This window comes from Oncorhynchus mykiss, chromosome 27 (genome assembly GCF_057628025.1).
Source record: "Oncorhynchus mykiss isolate SJ-2025 chromosome 27, ASM5762802v1, whole genome shotgun sequence".
NCBI classification, from domain to species: Eukaryota; Metazoa; Chordata; class Actinopteri; order Salmoniformes; family Salmonidae; genus Oncorhynchus; species Oncorhynchus mykiss.
In genome coordinates, this window is record NC_143048.1 from 15,403,560 (window position 1) to 15,427,318 (window position 23,759).

The 23,759-nt window shown below is 42.2% G+C and overlaps 1 protein-coding gene across 28 annotated transcripts in view; it reads right to left on the reverse strand.

Annotated features, from left to right (window-relative positions):
- LOC110507166 (arf-GAP domain and FG repeat-containing protein 1) overlaps window positions 1-23,759 on the reverse strand; it is a 40,606-nt gene that overhangs the window by 1,124 nt on the left and 15,723 nt on the right. For 2 of the 28 annotated variants that reach the window (XM_021587048.3, XM_021587047.3), the window contains 8 exons: window positions 22,964-23,074; window positions 22,111-22,197; window positions 12,355-12,544; window positions 11,939-12,018; window positions 2,427-2,528; window positions 1,272-1,319; window positions 235-387; window positions 33-127 (listed from right to left, as the gene is read on the reverse strand). In XM_021587048.3, coding sequence (XP_021442723.3) covers window positions 33-127; window positions 235-387; window positions 1,272-1,319; window positions 2,427-2,528; window positions 11,939-12,018; window positions 12,355-12,544; window positions 22,111-22,197; window positions 22,964-23,074 — 866 coding nt within the window. Of the gene's footprint in view, window positions 1-32; window positions 155-234; window positions 388-1,271; window positions 1,320-2,426; window positions 2,529-11,938; window positions 12,019-12,354; window positions 12,545-20,881; window positions 21,136-22,110; window positions 22,198-22,963; window positions 23,075-23,759 lie in introns of all 28 variants that reach the window. The other 26 variants (XM_090224528.1, XM_090224527.1, XM_090224533.1 and 23 more) reach the window with 17 other exon arrangements.

Here is a 23,759-nt window from a genome sequence, read left to right on the forward strand (position 1 = left end):
ACACTTGGCTTTCAACCAATGGTCCCACTCACCAAGAAGGGGTTACTAGAGACCCCGGGTGCAGCCATCGCCTGCCCAAAGGGGGTCGCCACAGCCTTGGCCTGTCCATAGGCTGAAAACCCCCCTCCTGGTGGACCAGAGAAAGAGGTGAATACTAAAGGTTTAAATGAAAAGGGGTACACTACACAAATTCATGCAAAGCACACATACACCCATGCAAACACCCACACACACCGTTGGGTTGCTGGGGATAGGCCGGAGGCTGGGGGAAGGGGCCCTGGCCTGGGAAGGGCTGTTGGAAGGTCCCACTGAAGCTGGTGGGGAGGTTGTAGGTAGCAGCGTTTCTGAATCCGGCTGGCATGCTCATGGACCCTGTGCCAAACGTGGCTGCAAGATAGGCGGGAGAGGAGAGGACACTCAATCTACAAAATATCACATCAGTTACACAGAGCTTACGCTACACGATCACTGCTAAGTGCTAACGCAGACCACAAAACATCTGAAGCACCCACCTAGCCACCTAGTCTAGCTATAATCACACCTGACGCCAGGTTAACATTTGCACACAACCTGAACGAAAAACACCTTTACTGAGCAGTGTACAATTAAACACAATTAAACACAGAAACAATCACGGCAACAGCAGAAAAACGACTTTGTGACTAGAACGAGTCTCAGAGACTAGCTCTATCCATAACATAACCAGCATCTAGCACACAGTTACAGTACTACAGCACTCAGGGTATAAGCAATCTTAGCAAAGGCAGTGTACAGAATCCAGGAGGGTGAAAAACTATAAAAAGCTTACAGTCAAAAAAAGCTTACAGTTGTGCAGTTCAAGGATACTCTTAAATGGTTATCTGGCAGTTTGATGTCCTTTCAACACCAGTTTATAACCTCAGAGCTCAGCTGGAGGACATACACCCTGCCAACAGCTATAGGCTGAAAATCTACGACTGTTAGTTAGGCTATTTCTCTTGGCCAGCAGGGGGCAAGAAGGGGTAATCGGCGATGTCACATCACTACAGTCTGGGAGCGTTAGTGGGGAGGGGGGGGAATTGGTGAGGGCAGTTGAGGCATCAGGACCCCCACACTCACATATACAGTAGAAGTAGCACTGGGGTCAGAGTTCAGGGGACACAACACATGCAGTCGGCGAGACAGTCACAGGATGCTCAGGGGAGCTCTAGGAAGCACTGCCACAGCCAAGACACAGGGAGGCAGAAAGGAGGGAGAAAAGGAGTGAGCTGGAAGGGGAGGAGGGAACCTACCAAAGTGGGCTGGAGGGTAACCCTGCCCATGCAGAGCCCCCAACAGGCCTGTCGAGCATCACAAGAGCAATCAGACAGAACCATCATAATTTGCACGTAGACATACATACGCACACACCTTCACGCTTATAACAGAAACACTCAGTCATCAACTGTTACTACTTCGACTATATCCTCATTTAGCTACAGACTATTGTTAATGAATAATGCTGCTGTCTTGTAGCAGCCAAGCCCCAGGCAAAATACTTACTTTAAGATGAATACAATTAGATGAAGTGAAGGCATCTGGTTCATAACCTCATTATGCCCTCTAATGACCATGACCACGAGTCCTCTTACAGGGTTTCAGGTGGTCAATCATCCTCTGTAAAAAGTAATCTAAGAATATGGACTTGTGAGATTTCGGTTGACTGCTAGGCTATTCTTTGAATTTTGCTACAAAGAAAATATTTTACATGATCACCTGCCTCAGTTAATTTGTGATATTTTAGCATGACTTTGGAATATAGCTGCCATCTGTGAAACACGTTTTTCTTCCGCACTACCTCAAAATGGCCGCTAACCACGACAGCTAGATCGGCTTTAGTCATAGAGATGTACTTCAGAGCTCATCAACCATCTTTGCAATGGGCCTGCACATGACAGGTTTTGGGTTAAGTGCACCCTCTAACTCAGTGGCCGAGTCCGAATACCCGTACTTGCGTTCTAAATAGTATGTTGATTGGGTATGCGCAAAATTGAACGTTTTAGAGTATGTGATATTTCGAAAACGTAGAAAGCTTAAAATGCCAGGATGTCATACTCATTTAGGCTTTTCATCAAGTACGAATTCTCTGCATGCTACTGGGGAAGATAATTGTCTTTTCAGACTCCCACATGTATTTGACAACAGCTGATAATCAGATGATCTGATGTGATGTACGAATGGCAGGGAACAACCCAATTGCACATTACATGACACCTAAGTACGCGTGTGTCTAGTATGCTGATATCTGTTGCTTAGTGCATAAAACAGTTTGTTCTAAACAGTATGTAGTAGGGTTAGTACATAGTATAGAATTTTAGTAAGTAGTAGGCAAGAATGATTTCGGGCAAAGCCTATGGCTTTAGTTTCAAGTACATTGGGTATGCAAAACATCCGTGGCGTGTCCCCACCTGCTGCCGCCATAGCCGCTGCTCTCCCGTTGCTCTGGAAGGGGTTGGTGGTGGCTATCGCCGGGGCAACCGCTGCAGCAGCAAAGGGGTTTGTTGACGGACCTGGCAGAAGGAAAGAGGAGACATCATACTCATATCAGTTCATCTCTGAGTAGCTAAGTGTCTACTTCAGCTCTGTAGAAATTTACGGTCCAATTCTAATCTACCCCCTTCTCCCCAAAGTGTGGAATCGATCTGCGATGGAAAATGTTGTGTGTGTATATGATCGTATGTTTAGCACAAGGCTGCTTTTGTAATAACCTGAAGTGATACAATGTCTCAGTTTCAAGGTCAAAAGCCTTGTGTTGTATACATCAGTCACATACAAGAACCAACCATGCTTATGACTTGTTTGTGTAGCAGTATAAAAGAACTGAAAGGGAACCTCCCCTTCAGAGTTTTCATCAAGCTTGGATTGAGTTTGTGAACCTCTCCAGCCGTGATAATAAAGACAGATTTTTTTACTTAAGAGTCCTCAGTGGTGAATTTCCATGACACAGGATGTTTGATCTTGATGCCCCCGGACACTGAGATTCAAGAACATGCTCAGGCTGACTTTGCCGTGCTGATCGTTGCTGGTGGTATGGATGTGAATACCACCAGCAATAAGAAAGTTGTGTGTGAACTGAAATAAGTTCTGTGTGGACCTCGATTGATAATGTTACATAGGGATTCTGAGTGAATACCTAAGCAAGTTCTGTGGGATGTGTGATGTGTGGTGTGTGAAGATATGAAAGGGGAGATAACTATTACCAAATATGTTTTTTTGTTTGTTTTTTTAGGGGTGGATCAGCTTAATATTACAGAAAGATTGTTGCTTCCATCAATGTAATTGTCTTCATTTCCAATCCCCCATTTCTTTTTTAAAAGAATATACCTTTATTATTCCCCACAAACCCTACCACCCTTACCCCAATTGGAGTAAACTAATTAACAATAACATTTAGACTTCAACCTTCAGTTTATACATCTTATACACATTTTACAGACACAATCTATTTTACAAGAGTTATATTTAGTTTGTTTTTAGTCCTTCCTCTATTTCTGATGTCCATCCAGTTTGATTTCTATTTGTAACTGTGCTGTTTCACAACATTTTTGAACCTATATACATTTTACAGACCCCATATCTTTTACATTGGTTATCTTGTTATTAGTCCCACCCTTCAGCTCCATTCAACCCCTCCCATCCATCTCTTAACACCATCCATTTTGGAATTCTATTTGCCATATATTTTTAAACTGTGTTGTGATGCTTCACAAAAGTACTGAACCTTTCTATTCTCATAGCTTCTATAGATTGTAAATTAAAAATAAACATTCTTGCTAAAATAATTATTATATTACTAATTGATTGACTATGCCTTTTCAAATCACCCAGTATTTCTATCTGCAGCGTTAGTTCTACGCAAAGGTTGCAATTCCTCAACCATTCCTGGACCTGTGACCAAAAACGAGCTACATATGGACAATACCAAAATAAATGATCTAATGTCTCTGCCACCTCACAGCAAAATCTGCAGAGCTGGGAAGATTGTACCCCCATATATATATAACATTATATTGGTTGCAAGAATTTTGTATAGTAATTTAAATTGAAAAATGCAAAGTTTTGAATCCGGCGTTGTTTTGCGTATCAATTCATAAACCATGTGCCATGGAATGGGTACATCGAAAATCTCTTCCCAACCATTTTGCAATATATATGGCACAGCTGTCAGTTTATTGGTATATGTTTATATTTATCACACTTTTCTTTAACCATTTATATTCTTTAATGCAGGGCCGACATATAAGTTCCTTGTTTTTTCCCCTTCTACTTGCCTCTTCCATGTTTGTGGTAATGCTGCAATTAGTTGGTTGTAATTTTGGGTAGAGCAGGCATTTCCATATGTCTGTGTTAGCTGCATGTGTGACATAACTCCACCAGTCCTATTTATGATATCATTCACTAAAATTATACATTAAAGAAAAATGTATTTGAAAAATGTTTTTTTTTAATCAATTCGTATATTTGAGTTTAACCACAATATTTGTTGTATTATTTGTTCTGTCTTTTCAGGTGGATTAAACTGAAATTGCAATCAACTTTTTAAGGCTTGCTGAAAAAAATAACGATATTTTGGAGATGATTTCCTTTTCAAACAACCGAAAGTGAGCAGGTGTAATCTGAATAAAGGGAAAAAGGCCATTCTTGAACATAGGATGAGACATTCCTAACAATTTACTAGAGAACCAGATTGGATTTAAGTATAACTTTTGTATGACTGATGCTTTTAGTGAGGTCTAATGCTTTAATATTTAATCATTTCTGCCCACCGAATTAATATTAGTTATATAAATAGGCCCATTTAACTTTGTCTGGCTTGCCATTCCAAATAAAATTGAATATTTTTTGTTCATATAATTTAAAAAGCAGGTCACTAGGTGTAGGCAAAACCATAAATAAATAGGTAAACTGTGATGTGACTAAAGAGTTAATCAGGGTTATTTTTCCACAAATAGACAGGTATTTTCCTTTCCATGGTAGCAAGATCTTATCTATTTTTGCTAACTTTCTATAAACATTTATTGGAGTGAGATCATTTCTTTCTTTTGGGGTTTGTATACAGAGTATGTCCACATCTTCGTCAGACCACTTAATTGGTAAACTACACGGTAATGTAAAATTTGCATTTTTTTAGTGATCCAATACGTAATGGTAGCATCACTTATCATAATTTGGTTTCAATCCAGAGAGGATAGCAAAAGTATCTAGATCCTATATGAGGCTGTGGAGAGATTCTAATTGTGGTTTTAAAAGAAAACATGAATCATCAGCGTACAATGACACCTTAGTTTTTAAGCCACGGATTTCTAATCCCTTCATATTATTGTTTGATCTAATTTTAACAGCTAACATTTTGATGGCAATAACAAATAGATATGCCGATAGTGGACAACCTTGTTTTACTCCTCTAGATAGTTGAAAACTTTGAGATGTAGCCATTATTTACCATTTCTCACCTAGGGTTACTATACATAACTTTAACCCATTTTATAAGAGATTACCCAAAATTGAAATATTTTAGGCATTTACATTAAAACTCCAGTCGTACTTTATCAAAAGCCTTTTCAAAATCAGCTATGAAAACCAGGCCTGGTGTCCCCGATATTTCATAGTATTCTATTGTTTCCAGTACTTGTCTTAAATTATCTCCAATGTATCGTCCATGTAAAAAACCTGTCTGATTAGGATGAATAATAGCTGACAATACTTTTTAAATTTCTATGCGTCAAGCATTTTGCTAGGATTTTTGCATCACAACACTGAAGTGGAAGAGGTCTCCAATTTTTTTAATGGACTGGATCTTTATATATACACCACTTGGGTCCCGTTTCAGTAATAATGATATAAGACGTCCTTGTTGCGTGTCCGATAATCTAATATTTATATAGGAGTGGTTAAAACATGCTAATAATGGTCCTTTGAGTATATCCCAAAAAGTTTTGTATACTTCCACTGGTATGCCCTCCAGCCCTGGAGTTTCGTTTCTTTTTCCTCTAACTTATTCTGTGTCTCTATGGTACAGTTTTTATTACTATCTAACTGTACTGTTAGTCCTTAAATTTCCTTTGTTAATATGGACTCAATGATCTAAATTGCTTTTGTTTTATAGATGAGTACTGAATTGCATGGCCTCTAAAGGCACATTTAAAAGTGTCCCATACAGTAAGGGGATCTGCTGTTATCAAGTTATGTCTGAAAAAGTCAGTTATAAATTCTTCTGTCCTAGTTCTAAACAATTTATCATCTAGTAGGCTTTGATTAAATTTCCAATATCCCCGCCCACGTGGAATTCTGTAAGAGTAATATATATGCCAATTATGTGATGATCCGACCGCATTCTGTCCCCTATCAACACTTTTTAAACTTTTGGTGCCAGAGAGAATGGCATAAGAAAGTAGTCAAGTTGACTAGCCTGATTAAGCCTCCACCATGTATAGCTCACTAGGTCAGGATATTTAAGCCTCCATATATCCACTAATTCCAATATATCATTGACATTCATGATTTCCTTAAGTGCCTGAGGGTGATAGTTTGTAGTGTGATTTCCTTTCCGGTCCATGGAAGTATTTAAGACTGTATTAAAATCTCCCACCATAATAATAGAGTCTAGTGTTGCTTGTAGAGTTGATAAATTCTTATATATATTTTCAGAGAAGCTTGGATCATCATTATTCGGACCGTATAGGTTAATAAGCCATATCTGGTTAGTGTCCAATAACATATTTAAAATAATCCATCTACCTTGATGATCTGTTTCAACAATTGGCACATTTGGATCAAAATTACTGTTCATTAAAACCCCTTTTGAATTTCTTTGCCTGTGGGAGAAATATATTTTGACCCCCAGTCCTTTTCCCACAAAACTTCATCTAAAATTGTTGAATGAATTTCCTGTAAACAATAGATATTATATTCCTTCTCTTTTGGCCAGGTAAATACTGATAGTCTTTTCTTATTATCTGCTAAGCCATTCCAATTGTAACTGGCTATACTTATTTCACCACTTACCATAATGAGACAACTTTCAATTCGATTTATCAAAATATATGTTTGTAATATAATATATGTTCGTACCATTAAAAAGTAACATGATAATTGAGTGTCTATATAGCTGTATTATAATATTTGTATTGCTACTAAACCTCCAATTGGTCCCCACTATTCCACCCGCTAAAAGCCCTTATCCCGAGTTGGGTTGTCATCCCATTATATATAAATATTTGAGTCTGAAGTACAGGGAAAGAAAAGGAAAAGAACAGACTCAATGAGAACAGACTCACTTAATGGTGTCGAATGACCTCAGTCCTGACTTTCTGGTGAGGCCTGATCACCCTCGTAAGAAAGGCTAGATACATTGGGTGAGATTTAAGTATAATATGTAAATGCTGGTAAATATGAAGAAATGCATTGCTGTTGTTGTTGTTATGTTTGTTTCGTTTTTGTTTTTCTCACCAGATTGGGTGCGCTGTATGATCGGGATTTCTCCCTAAGGGTTAGTCCTCTAACTCCCTGACCCTGTAATTCTGCGGTGAGGTTCCCAATATATTAGGGGAGTATAAGCCAATTTGCAAAATGGCTTCAATAGTGTGTTGTTATTCTCTTGGACATTTGTCTTAGAAATGTGTATTAAGAATATTGGGAATGTAATAATTTGACATACAGTGAATAGTAATGCCCTAAACTGTTGTTCTGGTCTGCCCTCCGGTGACCGTAGATGGTATGGAAGGGACAATTTGACCGAGAACAGTGAGCCTCACCCCCTCTAACCAGCTGAAGTAATGGCGACAATGCTGTTCACTATGGCCCTGTCCTTCTACCTGAGACCCGAGTCCGAGCCAGCAACATGTGTACAGATTCCAGTCAAGCTATCAACTGCCTTTTCTCTCAGGAGTGCAGCATGAGTCCGGAGATAGTCCACGTGGAGAGAGATCACGTCCAAACTTCTCTCATGCTGCTGGTGCACTAGTCGGAAAATGGACAAGACAGAATGGACCATAAAGGATGGTGGTGGCAGCTCAGGTGGGAGATTGGTCTGCTTGGGAAAATTAGATTATTCCCCAGACATTGAAATCAGGACATTATCAAGGGCCACCCACTTTGACAGGTATGAGTTAAATGTGTAACATTTAACGAACTGTAAAGCTATCTGAAGAAGAAAATTAAGAAACGCCAGAAGAATGAGTGCCGGGAGGGAGGGGGGTGGTCAACCATGCCCGTAGTTGATTTAAGGTTGCCCAAAATTGTTCATTTGGGGTATCAGGTTGATTGTGAGGGGTCTGCACACTGCGAAATGTATAGTAATTTAGTCAAAAAAATGCATTGAGATACCGATGCCACTCGCGACAGTGTAAGACAGGGACAAATGGGGGCTGTGATGAGAAAAGTTAATGCTATAAATGTATGAATATAATGTATGTCATCATATATATATATATACACACACACAGTGCCTTGCGAAAGTATTCGGCCCCCTTGAACTTTGCGACCTTTTGCCACATTTCAGGCTTCAAACACAAAGATATAAAACTGTATTTTTTTTGTGAAGAATCAACAACAAGAGGGACACAATCATGAAGTGGAACGACATTTATTGGATATTTCAAACTTTTTTAACAAATCAAAAACTGAAAAATTGGGCGTGCAAAATGATTCAGCCCCCTTAAGTTAATACTTTGTAGCGCCACCTTTTCACCGATTACAGCTGTAAGTCGCTTGGGGTATGTCTCTATTAGTTTTGCACATCGAGAGACTGAATTTTTTTCCCATTCCTCCTTGCAAAACAGCTCGAGCTCAGTGAGGTTGGATGGAGAGCATTTGTGAACAGCAGTTTTCAGTTCTTTCCACAGATTCTCGATTGGATTCAGGTCTGGACTTTGACTTGGCCATTCTAACACCTGGATATGTTTGTTTTTGAACCATTCCATTGTAGATTTTGCTTTATGTTTTGGATCATTGTCTTGTTGGAAGACAAATCTCCGTCCCAGTCTCAGGTCTTTTGCAGACTCCATCAGGTTTTCTTCCAGAATGGTCCTGTATTTGGCTCCATCCATCTTCCCATCAATTTTAACCATCTTCCCTGTCCCTGCTGAAGAAAAGCAGGCCCAAACCATGATGCTGCCACCACTATGTTTGACAGTGGGGATGGTGTGTTCAGCTGTGTTGCTTTTACGCCAAACATAACGTTTTTCATTGTTGCCAAAAAGTTCAATTTTGGTTTCATCTGACCAGAGCACTTTCTTCCACATGTTTGGTGTGTCTCCCAGGTGGCTTGTGGCAAACTTTAAACAACACTTTTTATGGATATCTTTAAGAAATGGCTTTCTTCTTGCCACTCTTCCATAAAGGCCAGATTTGTGCAATATACGACTGATTGTTGTCCTATGGACAGAGTCTCCCACCTCAGCTGTAGATCTCTGCAGTTCATCCAGAGTGATCATGGGCCTCTTGGCTGCATCTCTGATCAGTCTTCTCCTTGTATGAGCTGAAAGTTTAGAGGGACGGCCAGGTCTTGGTAGATTTGCAGTGGTCTGATACTCCTTCCATTTCAATATTATCGCTTGCACAGTGCTCCTTGGGATGTTTAAAGCTTGGGAAATATTTTGTATCCAAATCCGGCTTTAAACTTCTTCACAACAGTATCTCGGACCTGCCTGGTGTGTTCCTTGTTCTTCATGATGCTCTCTGCGCTTTTAATGGACCTCTGAGACTATCACAGTGCAGGTGCATTTATACGGAGACTTGATTACACACAGGTGGATTGTATTTATCATCTTTAGTCATTTAGGTCAACATTGGATCATTCAGAGATCCTCACTGAACTTCTGGAGAGAGTTTGCTGCACTGAAAGTAAAGGGGCTGAATAATTTTGCACGCCCAATTTTTCAGTTTATGATTTGTTAAAAAAGTTTGAAATATCCAATAAATGTCGTTCCACTTCATGATTGTGTCCCACTTCTTGTTGATTCTTCACAAAAAAATAAAGTTTTATATGTGGCAAAAAGGTCGCAAAGTTCAAGGGGGCCGAATACTTTCGCAAGGCACTGTATATGTCACCGTCTGTAAATGTACATTCTGCCAGTGTCCGTGCTAAATTGGGGGTCTTAAATTCGAGTGATAGACTCAACATGAAGAACGGGCTGGATAATTGATCAATAGTTCTAATTATAATTTGGAAAGGAGCGAGAGAGAGCGTTGCCCCTAAACTGTGCGGAGAGCACAAAGTGAGGGGAGGGTGCACTGCTCATCCTGCAGATGGTTTCTGAAACTAATTGTAAGAATCCAGTGAGTCTAGGGAGTGTTCCTCTCAGAGAAACCTTATCTTTTTGTGTCCTCCGAGAGGGAGGTTATCAGAAAACCCACTAGATTGTAGCTTGGGCTAAACATAATTGGGCCATTGATAGTAGGGACTTTGTGGTCCATGCCCCAATCTCATTGTCATCAAGGGTGGTGTGAAATGATTAAACATGTATTCTCTCTCTCTTCCTGTTCAAGTCCATATTTATTCTAGGCAGCGTGGAATATGTGACTGATCATTGTTCCAGATGAGGGACTGCTGGAAACTGACTAATTGACTTGAGCAAGTTCTAGTATGTTTATAACTATATAAGTGGCCTAGCAGTAGTGATTTGTGCGTTATAGGTTAGATGGAATGATCTATGTGCAAATGTATGTGTGGCCGGAGGCAAAGTACAAAAGGGGGCCTGTCTCAGGGTGAGAAGGGTGAGATAGGAGTCACATGATAGATCTAATGTGAACTATTGCCCTATAACACTGTCTTATAGCTTCACTGTTTTATATCATTATATTCCCTCAATGTTTTTCCTCATTATATTCACTTATGAACATATTCGTCTTTGTGTATGAGAAGGATAATTATCCAGTTGACTGCGGCAGGCTGCCGGAATGTGCACCTCCTGATCTCAAGGCTTCTCCTGACTGATTAGAAGACCGGGAGATGTGTGGAGGAGTACAAAGGTTCTGGACTTGGGCTGGGACGATAACACCACCTGCCTAGCCATGGAGATTCATTGTACATCCTCGACTCAGGATGGGGGAGGGCTTGTTTTGGAAAACAATTCTACTACTTGACTGCACTTTGCCCGAAAAAAGTGGGAACACCTCTCGTAAAACCTGCAGCCTGACGAGGAAGTCTGAGTAAAAGCATGAGCAGGTGTTTTTAGAGCTTTCATTTTAGTGGACCTCAGCAGAACAGAGTCCCAAAGGTATAATAGAGTCAGGCTAAGGGAGAGTGGGAATTGTCATGTAATCAAACTTCGTTTTTTGCCATATATGATTATGCCTAGCTTAAAGCATTACTAATACTTGTCATATTTTGTGTTTCCTTTTTCTTTTCAAGTATTTTGCTGTCTTAGGAACCCGAAGGAAGAAGAGAAAGTCAAAAGCTCCAGCTGAAATGTCATTATCAGAAACCGCTAGAAGCTACTCTGGCAATGAAGACAGCGAGTGGGAGGTGACAGCTTGGCTGTCAACTATGTTTGGATCATAGTCTGTGAACCTTGCAAAATGGGCTATGTTGGGACTATTTGTCCTTGCGTGCGTGTGATAACATTGGAGAACTTACATAAATTAAATTGTGTAATGAAGCATGTGTCTAACTGTATGAAGCGAAGGTCTTAAGGTAAACCTTTCTACTGCAATGGTTTTACAAGTGTAAGCAATAAAGATTGCTTCATTTACTTTGACTTGGGAGTCCTTAGTGGTGAATTTCCATGATAGTTCACTCCCCCTCAGATCGAAAAGTAATGGACGCAAGATAGTGAGTTAAATATGAATAAAACTCCCTATAGTCCACGCGTACATCTATCCAATATTTTTAAACCCAAGGGTTTGAGTGAACTAGTGTAGTGCACACTGAAGGGGGAAGGGTAGGGATGAAAAAAAAACACAGAGTGATGTAACTCACCTCCAAAACCCTGGGGCATGCTGGACATGCATTGTTGTGCTTGGGCTGACGAGACTCCTGTCACAGTGCCAAACATCCCCCTGGGACACAACACAACACTGGCGTTAGAGTGACCCCATGGACTCACTGTGACAGAGGCTGCATCCCAAATGACAGCCTATTACCTACATGATCAATAGCAGTGGTGCTAAAAGCAGTGCACTTTTAGAGAATAGGGTGCGATTTGGGATCCAACTAGAGAGAGGTGAGAGGGCTGAGTATCATTTTTAAAAATAGATCTACTTGTTGCTACCAAGACGTTCGCCTTATATAATAAAAAAGATGTGAATGTAAGAAAGACAGACAGAAGGAACTCAAGGCATAGACTAGACGGTAATGGGAAGAGGGTGAATTCATCTGATGGTGTGTTCTCGTACCCTTGAGAAGTGCTGATGGTGTTGTAGACGCTGGTGGTGGGGGCCGACGAGCCGAACACGTTGTCCAGCTCGGCCAGCGCGGCGTAGCGGTCTGCCGCCGACGTACCCGTCAGCTGACTTTGGGGGTGACGCAGTCCTGCCGACGCCACCGGGGGGAGAGAGCCTGGAACCCCGCTAGGGACACTACCTCCTGAAAAAAAACATACAGGCTGGTTCACAACACAGGAGGGAGGGAGGGTACTTATTAGTAACTCCATTCGTCTCCCACCCACGACAGCAACACATCATGCCAACACAAAGGAGACCTGCTCCACACTCAAGCAACGTCACCATCTTCACAAAAAGCTGTGATCTAATTATTGTAGCTGTTATTTGTATGAACGAACGTATGTGATCTAGAAGTCAGAAATGGAATGCTGGAAGCGACTGGACCATAGTCCTCAAGGTGCAGGTCGGAATAGATATCAAAGCTCTAAGATACCCAAGTGCTAAGAAAGGTTTTTCCACACAGAGGAAACGATGTGTGACGATTCCCACTCTCCCTTAGCCTGACTCTATACCTTTGGGATTCTGTTCTGCTGGGGTCCACTAAAATGAAGGCTCTAAAAACACCTACTCGTGCTTTTACTCAGACTTCCTATTCAGGCTGCAGGTTTTACGAGAGGTGTTCCCACGCATATCACCCTCACTTCACCTCTGTTTTCAGGCAAAGTGTAGTCAACTAGTAGAATTATTGTTTTCAAAAACAAGATACCCCAGTGCTAAGAAAAGTTTTTTCACACAGAGGTAACCATAGCAATTCACGTGACAGGTGAGCTGACATTAGGACCAGACAGTGAGATGGTATGACTGAACAGATGGAGCACAAAAGCGTTGCAATCCCAGAAAGCCCAATTCTAACAGCGGGTTTTTATGAGCACCTGGGGCAGTATGTATCAAGTGTCTCAAGAGTAGTAGTTGCGATTCAGGACCAGTTTTGCCTTTTAGAACACAATGAATGGGATTAAATGGAGAGGGGAGACCTGATCCTCGATCAGAAGTCCTGTTCCGAAATGCTTGATACATACGGCCGCAGATTTACATGGTTGTGTCTTAAGCTTGCAAAAGGTTTCTCTTGCATGTCTCGAAATAATGTCAAATGACTACTGGTTTTCTCAGGTTGACATATAGGGAGCTACTATACAGTGCATTCAGAAAGTATTCAGACCCTTTGACAATTTTCCACAATTTGTTTTGTTACAGCCTTAAATCCCCCCCCCCCCCCTCAATCTATACACAATACCCCATAATGACAAAACAAAAATCTGAAATATCACATTTCCATAAGTATTCAGAACCTTTACTAAGTACTTTGTTCAAGCACCTTTAGCAGCAATTAAAGTGATTCTTCTTGGGTATGAAGCTACAAAGCTTGGCACTCCTGTATTTGGGGAGTTTCTCCCATTCTTCTCTGCAGATCCTCTCAAGCTCTGTCAGGTTAGATGGGTAGAGTCGCTGCACAGCTATTTTCAGGTCTCTCCAGAGATGTGCAATCGGGTTCAAGTCCGGGCTCTGGCTGGGCCACTCAAGGACATTGAGTCTTGTCCCGAAGAAGGTTTTCATAAATGATCTCTCTGTACTTTGCTCTGTTCCTCTTTGCCTCGACCCGGACTACTCTCCCAGTCCCTGCCGCTGAAAAACATCCCCACAGCATGATGTTGTCACCATGCTTCACCGTCGGGATGATATTGGCCAAGGTGATGAGCAGGGCCTGCTTTCCTCCAGACGTAAAGCTTGGCATTCAGGCCAAAGAGTTCAAATTGTGGTTTCATCAGACCAGATAATCTTGTTTCTCATGGTCTGAGAGTCCTTTAAGTAACTTTTGGCAAACTCCAATTTTGGCTACTATGTGTTTTTTACTGAGGATTGGCTTCCGTCTTGCCACTCTACCATAAAGGCCTGATTGGTGGAGCGCTGCAGAGATGGTTGTCTTTCTGGAAGGTTTTCACATCTCCACAGAGGAACTCTGGAGCGCTGTCAGTGACCATCTGGTTCTTGGTCACGTCCCTGAAGAAGGCCCTTTTCCCCCCGATTGCTCAGTTTGGCCGGGAGGCCAGCTCTAGGAAGAGTCTTGGTGGTTCTAAACTTCTTCCCTTTAAGAATGATGGAGGCCACTGTGTTCTTGAGGACCTTCAATGCTGCAGAAATGTTTTGGTACCCTTCCCCAGAGTTGTGCCTCAACACAATGCTGTCTCGGAGCTCTACGGACAAGTCCTTCGACCTCATGGCTTGGTTTTTGCTCTGACATGCACTGTCAACTGTGGGACTCAACTTCGAATCTCATAGCAAAGGGTCTGAATACTTATGTAAATAAACAAGGTATCTATTCTTTATTTAACACATTTGCAAACATTTCTAATAACCTGTTTTCGCTTTGTCATTATGGGGTATTGTGTGTAGATTGATGAGGCAAATGTATTACTTCATTTTAGAATAAGGCTGTAAAGTAACAAAATGTGGAGAAAGGGAATGGGTCTGAATACTTTCCGAGGTTTTATACTCAGTGGTTGTTTAGTCATATTGTCTTTAGTCTTGAAAAAACAGACTTTCGCTGTTTGGACATGGACAGATCCCATTGGTGTACTTCTCAGGGGGGAAACAATGCCTAACACCCTAAATCCAGACAAATAAATGACTACAGTGGTTCCTCATTTAAACGTTTTTACATTTTGCTATGCTGTAATAAAGGCAAGACTTTTTTTCTTCCATTAGAACAGACTATGGTATTACTTATTATTTTTTAGTGTTGTACTGTTCCAAATGGGCAGAAAAATATTGTAATCTAACAGCACCTGTTTGTCATGCAACAGTTTCTCTTGCGCTTTTGACAATCATTTTACATGACGTCTAATTCACATATGCCTAAAATAAAATTAGAAAAAAAATAAATGTCCCTTTTTCAGGACCCTGTCTTTCAAAGATAATTAGTAAAAATCCAAATAACTTTACAGATCTTCATTGTAAAGGGTTTAAACAAGGTTTCCCATGCTTGTTCAATGAACCATAAACAATTAATGAACATGCACCTGTGGAACGGTCGTTAAGACTAACAGCTTACAGACGGTAGGCAATTAAGGTCACTGTTATGAAAACTTAGGACACTTAAGAGGCCTTTCTACTGACTCTGAAAAACAACAAAAGAAAAGATGCCCAGATTCCCTGCTCATCCACGTGAACGTGCCTTAGGCATGCTGCAAGGAGGGTTGAGGACTGCAGATATGGCCAAGCAATACATTTCAATGTCCGTACTGAGACGCCTAAGACAGCGCTACAGGGAGACAGGACGGACAGCTGATCGTCCTCGCAGTGGCAGACCACGTGTAACACCTGCACAGGATCGGTACATCCGAACATCACACCTGTGGGATAGGTATAGGATGGCAACCACAACTGCCCGAGTTACACCAGGAATGCACAATCCCTCCATCAGTGATCAGACTGTCCGCAATAGGCTGAGAGAGGCTGCACTGAAGGCTTGTAGGCCTGTTGTAAGGCAGGTCCTCACCAGACATCACCAGAAACAACGTTGCCTATGGGCACAAACCCACCATCGCTGGACCAGACAGGACTGGCAAAAAGTTATCTTCACTGACGAGTCGTGGTTTTGTCTCACCAGGGGTGATGGTTGGATTCGCGTTTATCAAAGAAGGAACGAGCGTTACACCGAGTTCTGTATTCTGGAGCGGGATCGATTTGGAGGTGGAGGATTCGTCATGGTCTGGGGTGGTGTGAAATGTCTGGGAACTTGCAGGTGCCTTGGTGGAAGAGTGGGATAACTTCTCAGAGCAAGAACTGGCAAATCTGGTGCAGTCCATGAGGAGGAGATGCACTGCAGTACTTAATACAGCTGGTGGCCACACCAGATACTGACTGCTACTTTTGATTTTGATCCCCCCCCCCCCCCTCCTTTGTTCAGGGTCACATTATTCCATTTCTGTTAGTCACATGTCTGTGGAACTTATTCAGTTTATCTCGCAGTTGCTGAATCTTGTTATGTTCATACAAATATTTACACATGTTAAGTTTGCTTGAAATAAACGCAGTTGACAGTGAGAGAACGTTTATTTTTTTTGTTGCTGAGTTTACTTATATCCACTAGGCTAATAAATAATACATGTTCCTTTCATGTATTGAATTAACATAAATCATGTTATTTCAAGTTATCCCTTTGGAGCGCATGCAAAAGGGATTTGGAGTTGTTGAACGTGAGTGACAATATATCACAATTGAATTGAAATGAACTGAATGGTGAGGATGAACAAGAAGAGGGTGATTGAATTTAGAACAATAGTGTAAGAATAGCTCTCCCTCTGCACACACATTTTTCGATGGATTTTTTACTTCGTCAGAAGAAGCCCTAACTGGACTGTAGCCTATTACTTACTAAAACTGTTTTTATTTTTAAGGTTTTTATTCTAAGAGAAACTAAAATATTATATTCCATAATATTCTTAAAATATATATGTTTACTAAATATACGCAAGGGATGTCTGTTAAATTAACAAGTTGATGGCGCAGCCATATAGCCTTAGCTACTAAGCACAGATACATAATACATAAATTAAACACCTTTTCAAGACCTGAACTATTTCATTTGTGTTTTATTTATTACATTTACTTGTGGAATGTTACCAAAAAGATAACAATAGAAAGAAACATTTGGTGGTAAAGAATCAGGCGGAGAATGCAGTGAAGTTGCGTACTTACTGTACAGCGCATTAACGCTGTGGGCCAGGTGTAAATGGTTTAGCAGCCTTTCCAATCATTTGGAATACAAAAGAAGCCATCCTCCCTTGATGGGCTATCAGCAGGACAATAGACTCTTGCCAAGTTTAGGGTCTTTAAATGTATTAATGGATGTTTGCGAGGCATGTCACTTCTCCCATCTCTTTTTCTAACCACATCTGGATGGATCCATAACAAATTACTATGGGAATAAATATCACTGAATGACAAAATTATTGGAATAATGTAGGAATAATGCAATTGAAGGCAACACATTGTTGCTTACTGAAACTCCCAAAGTCATCGAATTGTTATAATAGGATTTGAAGCAATAGCCTACCCACGTGTGGCCAACTATTTCAGCACTGTTTTATTTTCACTGAATCTCCATTTGGATATTGGTTAGAACCTGAATGTTAGGATTATTTTGCTCTTCACTAGCAGTCAATTAGTAACCTAGGCCTACTCCAGACCAGTCACTTAGTAGCCTAGGCCTACTCCCGACCAGTCACTTAGTAGCCTAGGCCTACTCCCGACCAGTCACTTAGTAGCCTAGGCCTACTCCCGACCAGTCACTTAGTAGCCTAGGCCTACTCCCGACCAGTCACTTAGTAGCCTAGGCCTACTCCCGACCAGTCACTTAGTAGCCTAGGCCTACTCCCGACCAGTCACTTAGTAGCCTAGGCCTACTCCCGACCAGTCACTTAGTAGCCTAGGCCTACTCCCGACCAGTCACTTAGTAACCTAGGCCTACTCCCGATCAGTCACTTAGTAGCCTAGGCCTACTCCCGACCAGTCACTTAGTAGCCTAGGCCTACTCCCGACCAGTCACTTAGTAACCTAGGTCTACTCCCGACCAGTCACGTTGTACAGCGACACATTATCCTAACGAAAACCCTGAGACCTACATAGGCTAATGTAAAATGCATTTTCATTTTTTCTTGGAATAGAAACACCATAATATTTATCAATTAAATTAAGCTCATTTCTAACAGTATAAACAGCACAACAAATACAGTAATTCATCATTTACAAACACATTTAACAATCCCATTGTATGCTGTGTGATGACATGCACAAATGTATGGATGATTGATTGATATATATTGAAGTAGGCCTTTATGCCAATAAGTAAGATACGTTAAGACAGCTACAGAAAACAGGACTGTTAAGCCTACAGTGCCATGTCATTTCAAAAACCATTCCAATAAAAACCTTGAACCCACTTGTCCCTGACTTTTCCTAAATGTGTGTATTTTACACACTAGCAGTAGGCCTACATTGAGATAAATACCATAAAACTTCCAGCGAATGTTATCCTCAATCTGCCATGAAGGTCTGCTGCACCATATGCATATTAACAGTAGAATAGCCGGGACCCGATGAGTTGACTACCAATAGCCACCAGTCTAATAAATCAATGTAATACATTGCTCAAAAAACAAAAGGGAACACTTAAACAACACAATGTAACTCCAAGTCAATCACACTTCTGTGAAATGAAACTGTCCACTTAGGAAGCAACACTGATTGACAATACATTTTACATGCTGTTGTGCAAATGGAATAGACAACAGGTGGAAATTATAGGCAATTAGCAAGACACCCCCAATAAAGGAGTGGTTCTGCAGGTGGGGACCACAGACCACTTCTCAGTTCCTATGCTTCCTGGCTGATGTTCTGGTCCCTTTTGAATGCTGGCAGTGCTTTCACTCTAGTGGTAGCATGAGACGGAGTCTACAACCCACACAAGTGGCTCATGTAGTGCAGCTCATCCAGGATGGCACATCAATGCGAGATGTGGCAAGAAGGTTTGCTGTGTCTGTCAGCGTAGTGTCCAGAGCATGGAGGCGCTACCAGGAGACAGTACATCAGGAGACGTGGAGGAGGCCAACAACCCAGCAGCAGGACCGCTACCTCCGCCTTTGTGCGAGGAGGAGCACTGCCAGAGCCCTGCAAAATGACCTCCAGCAGGTCACAAATGTGCATGTGTCTTCTCAAACAGTCAGAAACAGACTCCGTGAGGGTGGTATGAGGGCCCAACGTCCACGGGTGGGGGTTGTGCTTACAGCCCAACACCGTGCAGGACGTTTGGCATTTGCCAGAGAACACCAAGATTGGAAAATTTGCCACTGGCGCCCTGTGCTCTTCACAGATGAAAGCAGGTTCACACTGAGCACGTGACAGTCTGGAGACGCCGTGGAGAACGTTCTGCTGCCTGCAACATCCTCCAGTATGACCGGTTTGGCGCTGGGTCAGTCATGGTGTGAGGTGGCATTTCTTTGCGGGGCCGCACAGCCCTCCATGTGCTCGCCAGAGGTAGCCTGACTGCCATTAGGTACCGAGATGAGATCCTCAGACCCCTTGTGAGACCATATGCTGGTGTGGTTGGCCTTGGGTTCCTCCTAATGCAAGACAATGCTAGACCTCATGTGGCTGGAGTGTGTCAGCAGTTCCTGCAAGAGGAAGGCATTGATGCTATGGACTGGCCCGCCCGTTCCCCAGACCTGATTCCAATTGAGCACATCTGGGACATCATGTCTCGCTCCATCCACCAACGCCACATTGCACCACAGACTGTCCAGGAGTTGGCGGATGCTTTAGTCCAGGTCTGGGAGGAGATCCCTCAGGAGACCATCCGCCACCTCATCAGGAGCATGCCCAGGCGTTGTAGGGAGGTCATACAGGCACGTGGAGGCCACACACACTACTGAGCCTCATTTTGACTTGTTTTAAGGACATTACATCAAAGTTGGATCAGCCTGTAGTGTGGTTTTCCACTTTAATTTTGAGTGTGACTCCAAATCCAGACCTCCATGGGTTGATACATTTGATTTCCATTGATAATTTTTGTGTGATTTTGTTGTCAGCACATTCAACTATGTAAAGAAAAAAGTATTTAATAAGAATATTTCATTCATTCAGATCTAGGATGTGTTATTTTAGTGTTCCCTTTATTTTTTTGAGCAGTGTATATACAATCACAAAGAAGTTCATTCATATTTTGTTTAGGGAGGTCATAAAAAAACATGGTGCTAAGACAATTTATTTCTAAATAACAGAATAGCGTGTTTTAACATTTATTGATCTGTGCTGTAGTAGCTGAGGCTATGGCGGCACCATGAAAATGAAATTAACTTGTTCATTTAGCAGACATCACATGCTTATATTCCCCAGGCTTTTACAATATGAATGATGGAACACAACAGAATAAAAACAGAAAGGATATTTTCCCCAAATGGGTATTTGCTGATTGTCATCAGTAGGCATGGAGCTGTGGTTATTCTAGGATTTTTTAATTTTTTTTAAAGGAGAAACCATCTGTAAAACATTTTGTGTTGTTTGGCAAAACTAGCTTCATTAAAAACCTTGGAATATGCTCTTTCGGATAGGGTATAGCAATCAAAACATCTGGTCTGCATGGACCTCTGTAGAATTATTTGGAAAAGTAAGCAAGCGCCAACAAGCTTCAAAAAGACACCCTCAAAGCTGCCCTCTAGTGGTTGACAGTAAAATACTATGACGTCATTCACTCCAAAATGCCATACCATTCCGCAGCATCCTGCAAGCTGTGCTATTATACAACTTTTAAATGAGGACCCACTGTACCTGCTGGTTGTGAAAGGATGGGACCTGGATTTGATCTATTCTACACCATGCATGAGCTCATCATCCCCATCCCGATAGCAATCTCACTCTACTCAACAAATCTTGAAGTCTGCGAAACACAGTGGAGGCTGACTCGGAACAGGGAGAGGTTAACCTTGCTCCGTTTTTTTTGTCAGAGCTAAAGATGGTGTCCAGGTCAGCCAGAGCTGCGTATCTATCGGTGGGGACGCTAGTAGTGCCTCTGTCTCGGTCTTTCGCCCCATTGGGCGTTCCTGCGGTGGAGGAGTTACTCTGGCTCTGGGACTGGGAGGAGGAACTGAAGCATCCAAAGTCGACGCTTCGGAATTTGGGGAAGTGGTAAAAATGTGCTAAATTGCTATCGTTAGCTAGGCCTCCCCCGAGGAAATGCTACCTGCGAGAGAGAAAGAGATGACAGAGGAGTCACACAACAGGGGCCTGGGGGTGTGTGTGTTCCTGACTGCGCAGTGTAAATCTAGGGGGCTGGATTGAACACTGTGTGCTACTGGAGGCAGGCAGCATCAACAGAACACAGCAGTGTCATCTTTCATTTAAAACAGCACTGTGCTTCGTCTGACCTGAAATCAATGGAAAGGAACTACATTATACTGCCGAGTAGTATAACTGTCAGATCTAAAGGAGTCAACGGTGTCAGACTTGAAATGAGCCCAACAGCACTCATGGTCCTTAGTCTGACTGTACCAAGAGCCACACAGTAACTTCAAGTGTGTTTGTAGGATGATCGTAGCCTTTCTTAACAATCATCTTACCCTGAGGGTTAGTTAGGCACAGAGACGGAGGTTGGTCACTGTCTGACGAAACGGCGTGAGAGAGTTGAAGTAAAGAAAGAGAAGGAGCATCACTTCACTGGGAGTGGTTTGAGGGTAGAACCTGACAGTTTCTATGGAATAAGAAATCCTGTCTACTCTCCTGTCTGACAAATTAACATACCTACAGTGAATCATCGAATTGCCTACACTGTTACAAGATCTTAGTACAATACATAGGTGGAGAAATATCTTTAGATTAATAATCTCAAATCATTCTTAAAATGATCTTCTGCAGGATAAGAATTCCAGAGGCCAAGGTAATAATTGCCCATATTTTCTTCCAATAGCTGGCTGCAGTTTAGACTGCATGACATCATGTTAGTTTGCACCAATGTCCCTGTACTTCTGGATATGAACAGGTCAGCAAACGTCAAAGAGCATACAACACACGCATCCAGACAGACAGGCACACACACATCAATAGGAACAACCATAGACACTGATTTGGGAAAATCTTTAGAGCCTACCAGACAGACAGAGGGGAGAAAGGGCAGTTAAGTGTTAGCTAGAGGCTGAGCCCAGTGAGAGAACTTACTGTGAGCACCTGCACCCGGGTGAGGGAGAGCAGTGCCAGCGGTGGCAAACTCACCCACACTGCGGCTGGATGAGAGGGACGTGAACGCTTGCAGCCAAAACAGGAGGGGGGCGGAGGGGAAATGAGTACCAGAGAGACAGGGTGGGGGGAAAAAGAGAAAGAAATATAAACCAAAAGGGGGAAGAAAGTGTGTGAACATCACCCAAAAGCAAAATGAAATCATAACGGAGAGAATGGAGTCAGTGTTAAAGCGGAGGCCAGGCAGTGTGGTGGTCAGTGTGAGTGAGAGCAGGAGGAGCCTTGAGAGAGAGGGGGGTGCATCTCCATAGTCTAAAGTGGTTTCCTCTCATCATCTGCACAGATCTGGAAAACATATAGGCTAGTTGAAAGCAGACATGAGAGATAGAGGTCTAACTGTACATTTGTTAGATTCTTTCAGATCAGTGCGGATGAAAAAAAGGAGACAAGGAGAGGACGCCACTGTAGTGTTGAGATGCACCCAAAGAGCAGTGCATTCCCATTCAACACCGTGTAGAAGTCAAGAGGTCATCTGCAGACTGCAGGCATTAGTCTCCAACAGAGGGCAGTGTGGTACATTCAAAAGTAATTCCCTTGACTGTGGGTGGGGAAACTAGCCAGTGAGTGAGCGTATGTGGCTTGAGCAGCCAGCCAGCTAGCAAATACAGATAATGAGAGTGAAGAAATGAATGGAGCGGAGTGGAGCCATGGACCAGGACGGTGAGAAGTGAGTGACATAGATGTCCATATGTGTTTGTTTGTCTATGTCCTAACATAAACACAGACAAAACGGACACAAAAACAGGTCACGACAGGTGAATGGAGCATGCTCTACCTGTATGTGAGGTCTGGAAGGGGGCTTGGGGTGCAGAGGGGAAAGCACCCGATGGACCCGCACTCCCAAACGCATCAAAGTTAGCAAAGTCTGCGTGTGCGTTCTGAGCAGCTGGAGGTTTGTAGGAGGGTCAGACACACGAAAAACAAAACAAAAGGACAAACAAAACAGGACACAATGAATGAGATGATTAATGGGATGCACATAACACATACTGCATCCCAAATGGCACCCTCATCCTATCCATCCACTGCTTTTGACCAGAGCACCCTGGTCTAAAGTAGTGCACTAAATAGGGTATAGGGTGCCATTTGGGATGATCCGACCGAAATGACACATTGAGAGATATGGAACTAAACTAGATGGAGCTAATGACAGACTGGCACCAGATGACAATGACAAACCAAAAACGGATGTGATGATGACAGGTTCACCTTCTCCTATAGGGCACCGCCCTGAACCTAAGCTCATGTTCCCTTCTAGTGTGTGTGTATGTCGCTGTCTGGGTTCAACGTTACACCCATTTTAAATCTAGCATAGGTGGGCTTCCTGTGAATCTCCTGATTTATTTTGTTGAAGTAGTAGAAAGATAAGAAAGGATTGCTAGGTATAGTGCTTTTTGATAAGGGTGTAGGTTATTGGCCACTTAAAATAGGATTTAAAAAATATATATTAAGTATCAAATTGTAATGTGCCTTTTTTGAGTGAGTGTGGGTGTGTCTTTAAGCCTTGTGTGTGTGTGTGCTTGGTGCTGCCTCTCTGCCCACACTACATGAAGTTCGAACTTTATAGCTCT